The following is a 15962-nucleotide window of genomic DNA, read 5'->3' on the forward strand; positions in this document are numbered from 1 at the left end:
CCCCCCATCATGCTCTTTCTCTCTCTCTTTCTCTCTTGCTCTGCACTCTCTCTCTCAAAGTTTTTTTTTTTTTTAATTAACTTTTGATGAAAAAAATGTTGACTTTAGGGACGCCTGAGTGGCTCAGTGAGTTAAGCCATTGCCTTCGACTCAGGTCATGATCTCAGGGTCCTGGGATCGAGCCCCGCATGGGGCTCTCTGCTCAGCAGGGAGCCTGCTTCTCCCCGCCCCCTTCTCTCTGCTTGCCTCTCTGCCTACTTGTGATTTCTCTGTCAAATAAATAAATAAAATCTTTAAAAAAAAAAAATGTTGACTTTAAAATGGAGTCGGAACATACATAATAGTCAACTGAACAAAAAAACACTCCAAGGCCACCGTTGGCCTAGGACTTACGGTCAGGGCATGTACTCATTGAGAGAATTAGTGAGCGATCGAGCACTTTCACATTCTCTCCTTTTTGCCAAGTGTGGCATGGAGGCTCTCTTGAGTAAAAGAGCTCATAGTAATGGGAAATAGACACAGCATGTGATTCCTGGTGCATTAGACTCTACATGGAGCTCGAGATAAAAGCATCGTTGCAATGCACGGCTGAACAGTGAGTAGAAATTTTGTATGGTTAGCTGGTCAAAGACCTACGCATCGCAAGGCGATGGGGCAAGAAGCGAGCGCTTACGGGTGTTGAGTCGTACTAGGATCGCAACATCCAGAAGTGCTTTCTGGGAACACTTGTGTTCTGATAGCAGGAATGCAAGGCTAGGGCCAGGTTGGGGAGGCCAAAAGCCTCAGCTCAGCCAGTGCGGGGTGCGCTTCCTGTCTCACGCCTGTCTCCGTGTCTTTTTCTGTCTCCCTGCCCCTGCAGTCCCTGCTCAGCATCCCGGGCTCCCCGTTCCTCTCCCGGCACAACAGCAAAAGCAGCATCTTCAGCTTCAGGGGGCCCGGGCGCTTCCGCGACCCGGGCTCGGAGAACGAGTTCGCGGACGACGAGCACAGCACGGTGGAGGAGAGCGAGGGCCGCCGGGACTCGCTCTTCATCCCGATCCGGGCCCGCGAGCGCCGCAGCAGCTACAGCGGTTACAGTGGCTACAGCCAGGGCAGCCGCTCGTCGCGCATCTTCCCCAGCCTGCGGCGCAGCGTCAAGCGCAACAGCACGGTCGACTGCAACGGCGTGGTGTCCCTCATCGGCGGCCCCGGCTCGCACATCGGCGGGCGGCTCCTGCCAGAGGTGAAAATAGATAAGGCAGCTACCGACGACAGTGTAAGGAAGTAAACGCATAGACCGAGGCTAGGCATGGCAGTCTCTCCCGCGCCCTCCTCTCTTCTCTCCGGCCGGCCTCTGGCTCCCACGCTCCCTCCCCCACTCTCAAGTCTCTGTCCCCACCAGCGCCGCCCGCTTCTGTCCTCTCCCTCCTGCTCTGTTTCTGTTTCTCTCTTCTGCCCCTCCTTCTTTTCCCATTCACTTTAATCCCTGCTCTGTCCACCCCCGCCTCCTTCTCCCTTGTTTCTATTGCCCTACCCCATCAGCTCCTTGCTTTCTTTTACCTCCTTTTCTTTCTCTCCATCTTTGCAAGTCTTTAGCAGCCTACTGTTTCCCTCTCCCCACCTGCTCTCACTGAATGCCTCTGGCCAGCGGATCCTGCCCTGATGGAATGAGAATTGCCACCACCAATGACCAAGTCTGAGCCGGTTTGGAACTACCATTGCTTCTCTCCCTCCTACCTCCTACCTACCTGTCCCCCATAGGGAAACAGCCTGGAATTTAAAGCTCTGATCTTTCTGTTAAAAAACAACAACAACAATATAGCTCAGAATAATTTTCCAAGTCTCCTCCGTAAGAAGGAGGTGTGATTTTTCCAAAGAGGAAGGTGGATGCCTGGTGTGGCGAGCGGGAGGTGTGCACCAGGGAAAGCCAGGCAAGGAGAGGTTAGGGAAGCCAGTGCAGAACTGGAGCTAGACGTTCAAAAGGGATTGAAATGGAAATAAATCAAAGGAGGGAAAAGTGGGAGGTTGGGGCAAGAACACATGGTATATGGGGGAGGAAGGAAAAGGGAAGCGAAAGATGAATTTTAAATGTAATCAAATGTCAGGCTCTGGAGGAGCTGCATATAATAGCTTCCTAAAATCACTTGTCTAGGGGGTTGGCTAATGGCTCCCCTCTTTGAGAAAAGCCATCTCTTCACATTTCTTTAAATTCTAAGCTGTTTATACCTTTTTTTTCTAGTTTCAAATTCTTATAACCTCAGCGATCCTAATCCTCCGTGCCTCTAATTCCCTAACTTCCCTCAGTCCTTCCTTAGCTGGCATAAGCTCCTTGAGACAGCATGACAGTCCGTTTTGTTCTAACACTTCAGTTTCCTCTAACACAGCACGGAGACAGCCCATCCTCTAATTAGCATGATGCATGCGTGGAGGAGAACCGGACAGTCAAGGCTGGAATTACTCCCAGTGATCTGTTTGTAACATTTCAGAACAGTTGTTGACTGTACAGATAAAAACTCAAAGGCACTTAGGATGTGTTTGACATTGTCTTTTCTCTCCTGCCTTTTTATTTAATAGCAAAATACCCCCCTCACACACACACGTGTTTGTTTAGCTCTTTACAAGCTACAAATTACTTTTACATTCGTTATTTAATTTGCTCTGAATCAAAATTTTCTGTAAGGCTGACCAAGTGGAGGGCATTATTCCTGTTTCTAGATGGGGAAGTAGGGTTCAGAGGATTTGGGCTCCTTGAGGTCCCACAGCTCATTGTTGATAGAGCCAGAGTCTTAGGGAAAAATCAGTCTTCTCTTTTTCAGTGAATTTTAATGCCTTCTTTGTTTAGTCATGTGGCCATTTTCTTCTGGAAAACTGTTTCTTTAATATCAACTATAATAGGAACAATAATAATAACAAACAGTGGTTCCAAAATGCACCCAAAACCAGATAGTTGACCAAAATAGATGTTACAGATGATTACTTTAAATATAATTTTGGATTGTCCCTAATTCTATATCTAAGGTAAATTTTTAGGTTCCGTAATTAGACAGTTTGTTTCTCTGAAAAAGCAAAAAATTGTATCAGTAGAGAATGAGGGGTGGGTCAGCATGGACAGTACAGCTTGGGCAACTCAAATATTAAGAACCAAATTAAAATTTGATATTCTGGCCGGTTTTTTAAACACTTCAGCCAAATAACACATCTTGCTTTTTCTTTGAAAAGAAGGTATTAGAAAAGGTATCCAGAAAGGAAGAGATTGAACTTCAGCTGAAGGCAGATGAGCACATTTGCTCATCGGTTTTGTTTTGGGGTTTTTTTGCAGCTTCCTTTATAATGTGTGGGGGGGAAATTTGAGAGGCAGTTGAGCAGATGGCTGTCTGCACTGCCTCACATTGTAGCCTGCAGAGTGCTGTCTTTGGGTTTTGGGAGGCTGCACACTCAACACCCTATAAGGACTTAGGGGATTCATCCCAGTGGTCCCAAGCGGTGATGGTGACAGATTTGAGGATTCCCAAGGCCAGGAGGGCAGATCCCAGAGTGGCAGGAAATGAGGTAGGCAGGACTGTTTCATTCCCAAAGCCTTCATAACTAGGAAAAGCTATTTCATTAGAAGCCATAAAGAAGCACTTCCTAGCTACTAATGGTGTGGCAGTCTACGTAAGTTATAGTAATAGGCCAAAAAGACAAAACAAAACAAAGAAGGCTGCTTAGAGCTTGTGTATAGGGTTTGGTATGATATCCGATCTATGGAAAGACTGCCTACAGAGAAAGGATGACTGACTTGAAGTTAACAGTAGTTGCCTTTGGGAGGGGACATTATAGGTGACTTTTTTTCTTCCTCACACTTTTCTGTTTTCAGTTTTCTACAATGGACATAATAATTATAGCCACCATATATTGGGTTCTTGCTATAGTTACACTCAGCACTTTATATGCATGTAATTTCTTACAACCGTTGTGTTCAGTAGGTGGTTTTATCCTATTAACAGGTGAGGTTCAGAGCCTTAGTGACTTGTGGAAATGGAGCTTGAACCAAGGTCTTCCCACTGTCAAAGAGAACTTCCTGGCTGCTTGAATATTAGCTTCTTTGGGAAGTGGGAAAAACATGTATCATTTATCTTAGAGGGAGGCAATAGATTCCTGTTATATGCAGCCCAGGCCAGAGGAGCGGCGAATACCACTATAGGCCAGGATGGAGCAGTTCTCACTGTCCAGACATTTGGGATGAGTAACTTGCCTTCACCTGAACCACTAGAGTGCTTCCATGGTATGCTCACGCTTTGTGGGGTTGTGTAGGAGCTGCTGAGGCCCTCAAGCTGGTCTCACTCAGGATTGATGCTTAGGCTATGCCACATCCGTATTTTTTCCTCACCCTCAAGTTAAGGAATGTAATATATTCTCAGGGCGCCTGAGTGGCTCAGTTGATTAAGCATCTGACTCTTGATTTGGTTCAGGTCATGATCTAAGGGTCCTGAGATCGAGACCCACATTGGGCTCCACGCTCAGCAGGGAATCTGCTTCTCTCCTGCTCTCTCTGCCCCTCTCTCTGCTTGTGCATGCATGCTCTCTTTCTCTCAAATAAATGAATCTTTAAAAAAAAGAAAGAAAAAAATATAATATTCTCTGTGGAAAAAAATATATCTGGGCATCACTCATTAGAGTTTCATCAGAAACGATTTCACCTGTTCATTAATTATTCAGTTATGACTGGTGATTATTTTTCAGTAGTTTGGGAATTTTCACTTTTGCTTTTTGCTGAAGCAGAGGGTGAGGGGACATTCCCATTCTTCATCCCTAAGCTGAAAAAGTAGGTGAGAATCTCATCACTCATAGAGAAAGCAGGTGCTGCTGACAAATCCAGAAATCCCAAGTAACTCAGAAATCATGTTGTGCTAGCTTGCAAATACACATGCACTATCTCATCTAATACTCACAGCCAATAGATCCTACTCTTGTGTGCATTTCACTGAGGAGGAAACCAAGGCTTAGAGAAATAAAATGACTTGTTCAACATCACACAGTATGTGGTAGGCTGAGGTCTTGAACACAAGCGGTCTGACTCCAGAGCCCTGGCCAGTAACCAGTGCCCCACACTAACTCTGAAGCCCGGGTTTATTTACTGATGTGATCCTGGGAAATTAACATCACCACTCTAAGCCCATTTCCTTATCTGCAAAAAAGAAACAAAAGGACCTATGCTATAGGGCTGTTGCAAAGATGAAATGTAATAACATTTATAAACTGTGAAGCATGTTATTTGGCCCACTCTTGGTGTTCAGAAGGCCAGTTTCCCTTTATTTCCCTATACTTTTTTGGCCTTCTTAGCCCTGAGAAGTAGACATTAGGATTTCTCCTGAATTGCTTGACTTGGTGAGGGTTGCTTTCCTCTAAAATCCTAAAGAACCTTTGAGAAGAAGCAATTATTGGACAATTATTTTAAAGCAGATTACTACAAAAATTTGAGGAAGGCTTAAACAGGAGACAAATGGCTAGGTTCTAAAGCTACTTCTAAAATGCTCTAAATTTTAGTCCCAAGAAAGGTGCCTGCCTGATAAATTTCCATTCATGCATCTCTATCGGAAAGCAATTTAGTTGCGCTTCCGTGGGCAGATCTATAGAAATGTGGGCAAAATCTGCCAACCGCAGGTGTCATAGGACACCTCTCTGAGAAAGACAGCTACAATTCAGGAAGCTGGAAGTCAGTGGCTAGCTGTCCTAATAAACTTTGCATTTGGGTTGAGAGAAACGGAACAAATTTGCACTGAGTTTAACTTTCAAAGAGTGTAATTAAGGTTCTCCGTGGCATCCTCTGTTACTGATAGTTTTACATGAAATCTCCTTAGGAACGGAGTTCTAAAAAGGCAGAAACTCCTGCCTTTAAAACGTTGTTAATTCTTCTCTTTCCTCCCCAACAAAGTAAAACAAAACAAACAAAAGAAATAAACACCTCCACTTACAGGAATTAAAAAATGACCTGAAGAGGGAAGGGAAAGAGTATGTGAGCTTTCCTCTGGCCCTTGGGTCTCAGCGTCCCTCCCTTCCAGGTGATAAGTAGGGGAGCCAAGAGCAGAGACACACCTCCCAAGCGGATTCTGGAAGGCCGCCTCTGCAGCTGCTGGACATGGGAGAGTCTACTCCAGCATTCCTTCCCTCCAGTTAGCTAGAATCCATGCTTAAAAAGCAACAGCCGACCACTGGGAAGGGGAATGCAAAAAGGGGCAACCTTTTTCTCTCTTCGGAGAACAGTAGGCAGTTGCTCAAAAAATTAAACACAGAGTTACCATATGATCCAGCAATTCTACTCCTAGGTAGAACTGAAAACAGGTGTTCACATAAAAACTTGTACATGAATATTCATACGATCATTATTCATGAGAGCCAAGAAGTGGAAACAACCCAAATGCCCATCAACTGAGGGATGGATAAATAAAATGTGACACATCCCTCTTATGTAATATTATTCAGCCATAAAAGGGAACGAGGTATTGATATGTGCTACAGCATGAATGAACCTTGAAAGCATGATGCCCAGCGAAAGAAGCCAGGCACAAAAGGCCACATAATATGTGATTCCATTTCTATGAAACATATAAAGAGGGAAATCTGTAAAGACAAAAAATAGATTGTTGATTGCAAGGGGGCTGGGTAGAGGTGGGAATAAGGATGGACTGCTAACCGGTACTGTGTTTTTCTTTGGTGTGATGGAAATATCCTGGAATAGGTTGTAAATATACTATAAGCCACTGAATTGCACACTTTGAAATGGGAATTTTAAATGTTATGTGCATTTCATCTCCGTGTTGTAAAAGTTGAAAAGAAAGAAACAATAGCCTGGGCTTTCAGAGCCAGCTTCCACAACTTCACCTACGGAAGAAGGATTTCAGGAACTATATCCGTCTTGGATTCCTGTATACCCTGGTTTTAACAGACTAGACTTTTTTAGGACAGATTTATTTTCCTCTGGATACTGCTATCTTAGTCCTCAGTTAGTGCTTAGCACTTTTAAGTAATGTTCTTCATAGGCAATTTTAGTTTATTTCATCCTAGGCAGTTAACAGTGGGAATGTATGTTTGCTCCCTGTTTCTCCATGAATCGTGCAGATCTGATGAATACTGACAATGAGCAGACCGTATATAAAAACAGAACTTTCCCCCACAACCTGCCCAAGAAACCAACCCCCTTATCAATGATAAACAAGCCAGGCAGCCAGCCAGCTATCAGTCACACTTGCAGGAAGCCAGATTGCTGTCTCTAGCGACAGTCCAGAAGTTAAACAGTAACTTCTTAAACAGTCAGCCCCAAACGGTCAGGACTTGATTGCTAAGGGACAGTTTTCTTAAGTTTTGTTTCTGCTTTCAACTTAGGACCACCAGAGAAAGCCAAATAGCCACCCCTAATCAATCACCTAGGATGCCCACCTACAGCTTCCCCGTGCCAGCCAACTTGAAATCAAGGCACACCCAAAGTCTCCCCTTTTTTTCACTCTAAAGCTTTCCCACTCTGCCTGCCTTTGAGTCTCTGGCAAAGCACACGTAATGGTGGCTAACTCCCTACATCCAGCTCAGAGTAAATTGCTTTTCCCATTTGATGGATCTTCATTTATTTCCACACAACAGATTACATTTTTTACATATTATATACACACTCTGTGTTCCATATTCTGTTTCGAAGGAATTCTGCATAATCAGTATTACAGTAGAACCTAGGTAACCCTCACCGAAGAGTTACCAAAGATGTGGGTACAAGGACGGTGGAGCACCAGCTGTCCCACCTGCCGAGAATTATCTCCGACACCCCTTTGTACCACAAGACTCCCAGAAAATACCCTTTTCTACTCAATCCCCTCACCTCTCTGAGCAACCTCTTCTGACATGTAGCACCATAGATTTGTTTTCTTTCATTTTCAAGCACTCATACAGTATGTATTTCTTATGCGGCTTCTTTCACTCAACAAGATGTGTTTGAGATACATTCATGTTCTTTCAATAGTTCATTCCTTGTTATTGATGAGTGTTGATAAATGTACTTCATTGCATAAGTACACTCTCATGTGTTAGTCCACTTTCCTACTGATGGACATTCAGGTTCTTTCCAATATTGGGTAGTTATCTCAGAATGAAATTCCTGGGTCATATGGTAAAGGTATGTTCAACTTTATAAGAAACTGCCACACAGCTCTCCAAAGTACTTATACCATTTTTTTTTTAATACTCCAAGCAACAGTGTATTAGAGTTCCAGTTGCTCCCCATCCTAGGCAACATTTGGTGATGTTAGTCTGATTTTAGCATCTTAGTGGGCATAAACTGTATCTTACTGTGCTTTGAATTTGCATTTCCCAGCTGATTAATGATGATAAGCATCTTTTTGTGTGCTTATTGGCTTTTCACAGATCTTTTATTAGTTGCTTATTTAAATCTTTTGCCCATTATTGATTTTTTTATATAAGTCCCTTATCAGATACATAAATTTTTAATTTTGATGAAATTCAGTGTATCAGTTTTTTCCTTTTTTGTTGTTTTTTGCATCCTGTCCAAGTAATCTTTGCCAGTACCCAAAATTGTGAAGTTATTTTCCTTCTGTAAATTTTACAGTTCTAGGTTTTATATTCAGATCTCTGATTCAACTGAATTTGTGTGTATGAAATTAGATAGGAGTTCTCTTGGATGAATATCTAGTTTTTCAGTACCATTTGTTAAAAAGACTTTCCTCTCTCCATTAAATTGACTTGGCACCTTGGTCAAAAGTCAGTTGATGTTCCTGTGTGGGTCTGTTTCTGGATTCTTTTCTGTTCCTTTGGTCTTTTTGTGCTTATACCAATACTACACTTGTTTAATTACTGTAACTTTATAGTCTTGAAATGAGATAGCGTAAGTCCTCCAAACAAAAAATATTTTAAAGATTATCAAATAATCTCTTAAGAGATTAATTTGCTATCAGATGTTTTTGAAAAGATTATTATCCTATTCTAGATCCTTCATGTGTCCTTATGTATTTTAGAAGCGTTTTCTGTCAATTTTTTCAGAAAAGCCTAGAATTCTTATACTGATTGCACTGAATCTATGGGTCAGTTTGGGAATAATGGACATCTTAATTATATTGAGTCTTTTAATCTGTGAATGTGATATAGTTCTCATTTATTAAAGTCTTCTCAAGTTTCTCTCAGCAAAGCTATATAGTTTGTAGTGAACATCTTACCCATCTTTCATTCGTTTTATTCCTTGGTATTTGTGTTTTTTTATACTGTTCTAAAAGTTATAATTTTTAAATTTTTTATTTTCAACTATTTTTTGTTGCCAGAATATAGGAATGCTGTTGATTTTTGTGAATCAGATTTTTTTGTATCTCATCATCCTGATGAATGAACATATTGGTTCTATTATGTCTTTTTTTTTTTCCGATTCCATAGGGTTTTCTACATGTACAATAATACTTTCTGTGTATAACAGCAACTGCACCTTTATGCCTTTTATTTATTTTTCTTGCTTTATTGTACTAGCTAGGACTTGAGATACAAAATTGCATAGAAATGATAAAAGCAGACATTCTTCCTTGTTTCCATTATAAGAGGAATAGGATTTAATGTTTCATCAAGAAGTATGTTAGCTGTAGATTTTCATAGATATTCTTTATCAGATTGAAGCTGCTGCATTCTATTCCCGGATTGCTAAAAAATTTTATTATGCAGAGGTGTTAAATTTTATTAAATGTTCTTTTTCTGCATCTGTGAGATAATCAGATCACTTTTTTCCTTTATTCTGTTAAAGTGATGAATGACATTGACTTTTTTCCTAATGTGCAACTATCTTTCCTGATACAGACTCTGTTGGTCATGATGTATTATCTTTGTAAATATTTGCTTATGTTTTCTTAAGGATTTCACATCATTGTTCATGAGGGATATGGGTCTCTAATTGTCTTTCCTTGTGGTGTTTTTGGCAGGTTTAATATAAGGTCGTGTTAACTTTATAAAACAGGTTGAAAAGTAGCCCATATCCTCTATTTTCTGAAGGAATTAGTGTTAATATTGGTGCTGGTATTATTTCTTCTGTATATGCTTGATAGAATTCACTGGTAGAGTCATCTGGACCTATATTTTTCTCTCTCTCTCTCTTTTTTTTTTTTTTAGATTTTATTTATTTATTTGACAAAGAGAGAAATCACAAGTAGGCAGAGAGGAAGGCAGAGAGTGGTGGGGGGGAAGCAGGCTCCCCGCTGAGCAGAGAGCCTGATGTGGGGCTCAATCCCAGGACCCCGAGATCATGACCTGAACTGAAGGCAGAGGCTTAACCCACTGAGCCAGCCAGGTGGCCCTATATTTCTCTTTATTGTAAGGTTTTTTTAATTGCAGTTTCTAATGTGAGCTATTTAGATTTTCTATTTCCTGTATCAGTTTTGATAAGTTGTGTTTTGCTAAGTTTGTCCATTTCATACAAGGTGAAATGACATGAAGTTGTTTACAATATATTCTTTTTTTTTTTTTTTAGTTTAAACCACTTAGATTTGGAGGTTTATTTATTATCATACTTATCTTATACTTTGATATAAATATTGTACAGAAGATTTCCATCTTACAATGGTTTGACTTAAAATTACAGTTTATTCTTATTATCCTAATAATGCCTGTAGGATTTGTAATAATGTTCCCATTCCTTTTCCTGAAAATTATCATTTGTGTTTTCTCTCTTTTTTTCTTGGTCAGTCTTGCTAGGGAAGTATCAGTTTTAGTAATCTGTTTTAAAAAAACATTTGCCCTTTTTGATTGTCTGTGGTTTGTGCATTTACTAATTCATTAATCTCCATTCTTATTTTTATTATTTCCTTTCATCTACTTACCTGCACTTTAAGTTGATCTTTCTCTAATTTCTCAAGGTGAAAGCTTAGAGCATTGATTGTATATCTTTTTATATTCTAATATAAGCATTTAGCACTGTAAAATTTTCTCAAACCACTGTGTTAGCTGGATCCCATAAATTGTATTGTTTCCATTATCCCCAAAGTATTTTCTAATTTCCGTTATGATTTCATTTTTGATCCATGGATTTTTAGAAGTCTGTTGTTTAATTTACAAATTTAAGGGAATTTTTCTGAACATCTTATTATTACCGTAAGATTTTTCAATGGAATCAGTTATTTGGATCTGTGGTAAATGCTCTTGCCTATGTAAAAAGGTGACATAATGACTTTCTCTTTTTACCCTCTGAAGTTCCTTAAGTATGGTCTTTGAAATTTCTTTTTCTTGGTGTCTTCTTTTATTTATTTCTTTTCTGAAACTGAAGGTATGTTCTGTAACGTGCCTTACTCTGAAACAATTTAACATTATAGAAGTTGTCTCCACATATCCCTGCTACAGTTTATTTTACTTTTACATAGAAAGATATAAGTAATAGTTCTTCCATCTTAATATTAAGTTTGGGGATAAACTTTTCTCTATGTGAAGTTTTTTAATCCAACCTAAAAATTATTATAACTTTCAAATAGATACCACTAAATATTAATCTAATGATTTGACTAGGTCCTTGAGACAGCATTTTTATTAACTTTAAGGCTAATGTTATTAAAGTCTGAAGAATTCATATCTTGTCACATCCAGCAAGTCCAGAAAACGATAAGATGTACTTAGAACCAAAGCAGTTTTAAATGCAGTTTCATCCTTTCTTGATGAATCAACCAGTCCATCAGATCTTACAGTACCTGGGAGTCAGCATTATGAAAATTGTCTACCATGTACTGTAGATCTGCAAAGAGCAGCTCAGTAAAAATCTAGAAGGAATAAATGCCAGAAACAAGAGTGTCTACTCTATGGAGCCTTTCTGCATTCATTTTTAGATGATTTTCATTGTTAAAATGGAGTCGTCTAATCTGATTTATTAGGTGTTATGAATACCAGGCTGGCAATTACACCAAAAAGTGGCTTATCAAAGAAATAGATCTTATTATGACCTGAGGAACTGGTCATCTCATCATTGTTACATATTCAGGTATTTGTATAGTAATACAGCCAGGAATTCCCAAGGAAATCAGTTCTTTTTCTTTTCCATTTCTTCTGTAGCTCTGCCAGACAAAACAAAACCAAACCCTAAGGTAAACCAAATGTCTGAATCAGTGAAACAGTTTGATGAAACACTGTAATAAGATAAACTATAATCTGCCAGAAACTTTCTTCTGTACAGTTCTTAAAATCTAGCCATACCTAAGGGCAGAAAGCCTTTCTGATGGAGCTCTTTAGGGACTTTTCAAAACAGCTAGAGTCATTCTGGTACTGATCAGACCTACTTCTCTAGCTTCCTACAAACATGTATCTTCCCTGTGCTCTGAGAGATGGTGACTGTCTCTGCCCTCTTATCTTCACAGTGGAAGGGACAGCCAGCATTACATGGATGACATGTTATAGTGATTGGTGTGGTAACTGGAAAGCTAGCTTTTAAGCCACTGCCTGAAGGCTAATCTAATGTAGTATATTCAGGTTGGCACAAAGAGCACAAGCAAGGGACGGTAAGAAATACTGCGCTGTAATTTCCCATGCCAGTACTGCCCATGGTAGAGCATGTAACAAATATTTTGTGTAACAGTCTGATGGTGTTTTCTGCCCTTTTTGTGTGGGAATTTGAGTATCTCAGGTTAACTTATAAAGTAAAGTTTTATCAGGGCAAAATAAACATAGATATAAAATAGTGAGACCCTTACCATACTTCTTTACAGTGCCTTGGAGGAGAATTAGGGTAGAACTTCAGCTTGCTAACATTCAGTTGGGCCCAGGTCTGATATTTGGAAGCAACAGTTTGAGAGAGCGATGGTGTCTCGTACCCATGTAGGAAACAATGTCTACAGTACTCAGTGTGATCAGGGACTTGGCCCTTAATGAAATGTCGAATGGAGGTGAATTCTACTTATTTTACCATGTGGTCCAATTCGAGCCAGATGCTATGGATACAAGACTGAGACGGGAGAATTCATGTTCTGCTTTGGATGGCATTGGCCCTGGAGATCTGTTCTTTCTGTTCCATGCTAGGAATTAACCAGATGAGGTGCTTGGGTCCCAGCCAGATTCTTTGGTTCATTGTAGATTTGTACAGACTTCACCTGGTCTTGTCATCTTTAGAGCTAGGATGATCCATAGTCATGTTTTCTTCTACTTCTTGAGGTGAATAGGATTGTAGGAGCAGAGTAAAAGATATCATGAAGAGCATCTGTTTCTGCTCATACTCTGGACTGTCTGTCCAGTAAGGCCCAGCTTTAATGTTTGTAAGACTTTACTCACCCGATTCACTATTTTTTTCCAGGCTACAACTGAGGTGGAAATTAAGAAGAAAGGCCCTGGATCTCTCTTAGTTTCCATGGACCAACTGGCCTCCTATGGGCGGAAGGACAGAATCAACAGTATATTGAGTGTCGTTACAAATACACTAGTAGAAGGTATGTGCCCTTGATGTCGGTCCAAGCCGCCAAGATCTCAAATGTAGTGTGCGTGATAAATATAATCCCTGTCCATTGGCCTGATTTTGCAAAAATTAACTCTGAACCTTAGGAATAGAGTCTATGGGCTGTAGGAACCAGCATCCCAAATCTGCATGCAGAGAAATAAGGACTTCAGAGCTTCTACCAGCATCGTACACAGATAAGTAAGAATTACGAAGGAAATGACGGTCAGGAGTGAGCTAGAAGATCTCAAGAACACCGTAATGGTCATGAGGAGCCGGTGGGGTGAGGGGAGGCATAAAGGCTGTAGACTGAGGAACTGTGAAGATACGAAATGATGGCATCCCTCCATGCCCTCTGCCCCACAACATACCTTCCTCTTTTCCTTGATAGCTACCTGCGGCCCTCTTGGTTTTCCCTGAAGGACTAATGTACTGTGCATTTAGACGGCACCTAGTTCTGCCTCTCATCAAACACCCCCACATATCCATAAATATGTTTGATGTGTGAGAGGTAAGCCGAAACCCCTCTTATTTTGGCGCTCTGTGCCATGGGAGAACAGCCACTGTGCAATCACAGTGCACCTGCAGCAGTGTTGCTGTCGGTGCTGGTGCTTGGTGTTGGGTGCCCCCCTGCACCACACAGCCTGGCACGCTGAGCAGCATCGGGGTTTTCCACAACACCACAGTCCCCCAGTGAGTATCAGCTGTCTGTCCACCTGTGGTCTGTACCGCAGGCTCCTCCCGCTGTCTCTGGAGGTAGATTCAGTGACTGGGTTTTCTCTCACGAGATGCTGTTTGATTCTGCATGAATCTTCTTGTTTTGATTCACGCTGGTTTAGCCAAGCTGTCCCAGAATATTCTCAAGGCCTCGGATTGCTGTTCTTCAGAGTTCAGAGCCCCCGGGCTAACCCAGCAATAACCAGAGTGCCTGAGCTAAAGAGATTCAAAACTATCCTGATGTCCTTGGGACAAGTTATTTTTTAAGTCATTTGAGCCCAATACCACTTCTACTCTGAGAGAGAGAGAAGGAGAAAGAGTGTGTGTTCATTCATTCAGCAGGGTTGTCTGTGATAAAGGGAGAATCCTCAGAAAGGAGCTCCCCTAGATCGTTTACATTACCACCTGTGAGCAAGGTGTTAGACTATACCCAGACTAATCTTAAGAATGTATCAAGTAGGAAGAATTTGAGTTAACTGTTTCAGCTGCCTGAACACTTATTCCTGTTTTCCTCTAATTTTCATCGAAGTCATCATCTGAGAAAATATCTCTAAACTTTGTAGTTTATACTTTGAGATAACTGCAGAGCATAAGAATTTCAAGCTAAGAAGCACTAGCTTAAGAACCTTGGCTAATTTTATTCTTCACTTGGAGACAAGAACAGGATTTCTCGGGATATCTGTGGAAGTTGAGAAAGACAAAAGAAAGAGAAAGTTGCACCTCTAACAGGCATATTTTACCACTGGCACAGACATCAGAGTGGAGGAACTATTGACGCAATACCACAGTTACTCAGTTGATTACTAAAGGGGCCCAGCTCAGGGTCTAGTAAAAGTAAATGCACCAGAAATGTTTGTTAGGCTGACCCTTGCCGTGCTTGGAATGGTGGGGGCGTCCATGCTGCGGGCTTCCCTTTGAAGGCCTTGGTGCTTCCATTCCTCTACTGAGCTGGGTAGAAACCAATGGAGGGGTAGCTTGGTCTTTTTCTTCTCCCTTCCTCTTCTCCCTGTGCCCTTCTTTCTCTTCCTGTTCTGCCCTCCTCATTCTCTACCCTCCACCCACCAGCACGTATATGATAAAAAACAGACATAGGGGCAGCTCAGGGGAGAAAGAGACAGTCATAGTTGTGTTCCTGAGTAGGAAGCCATTCCTGTTTTTTCTCCCTTTTCTAAGTCCTAATGTTCATGTAGTCTTTCACTGTGCAGACATTCCCGTATCCCCTCCCCTAGTATTCCACTCCCTTTGTTAAAGCTGATGAGACAGAACTGCTGTAAGCAAAGAACAACGAATGGCTGGAGCTGAATAATGTGAGAGGGAATTAAAGGACATTAAGAAAGATCCATTCCTATTTAACTGCTGGTCCCTGTATTCAATGGTTGCTACAACATGAAAAGCCAGCATTGAATGAATAATTGTTCCTGCTTCTCAGACCTTCTGTTAGGAAACTCTGACATAATTTTAATCTTTGGATTACCAAACCAAAGAAGCAGGCTTCTACCTACCTGATCTCTTAGAGAGCACAGTGGAGAATTCCAGAAGCGTGTAAATAAGGAGAAAATCCTGCCTGTTGTGTCCCCACCCCCCCCCCATCCCCTTGCAGACATGCTCACCTGGATCCAATAAACTCAGCAGAATTCAGTCAGCAGAGCCATCAGCTTGGGGCTAGTTCAGAGGACTGGGGGTAGGGTGTAAGCAGACTACTATAGTCTCACTTTTCTGAGCAGTGAAGCTATGGGAGAAGAGGAGGGAGTTGGTGAAGTAAGAATGAAGAAGTGATGGTACTTATTATTGGTTCCCAAGTAAAACAGGTTCAAAAACTGCCTCAGAGAGACAACTGGCCAGTGCTGTC

The 15962-nt window shown here is 41.2% G+C and overlaps 1 protein-coding gene across 1 annotated transcript in view; it reads left to right on the plus strand.

Moving 5' to 3' along the window:
- SCN8A (sodium voltage-gated channel alpha subunit 8) overlaps positions 1-15962 on the plus strand; it is a gene marked incomplete at its 5' end in the record, with an annotated part of 122962 nt that overhangs the window by 57891 nt on the left and 49109 nt on the right. Inside the window, 2 exons of the mRNA XM_080811454.1 lie at positions 860-1222; positions 13259-13391. Of these exons, the coding sequence (XP_080667580.1) occupies positions 860-1222; positions 13259-13391 (496 nt within the window). The remainder of the gene's footprint in view (positions 1-859; positions 1223-13258; positions 13392-15962) is intronic.

The sequence above is a fragment of the Martes martes genome (genome assembly GCF_963455335.1).
Source record: "Martes martes genome assembly, chromosome: 8".
Classification (NCBI taxonomy): domain Eukaryota; kingdom Metazoa; phylum Chordata; class Mammalia; order Carnivora; family Mustelidae; genus Martes; species Martes martes.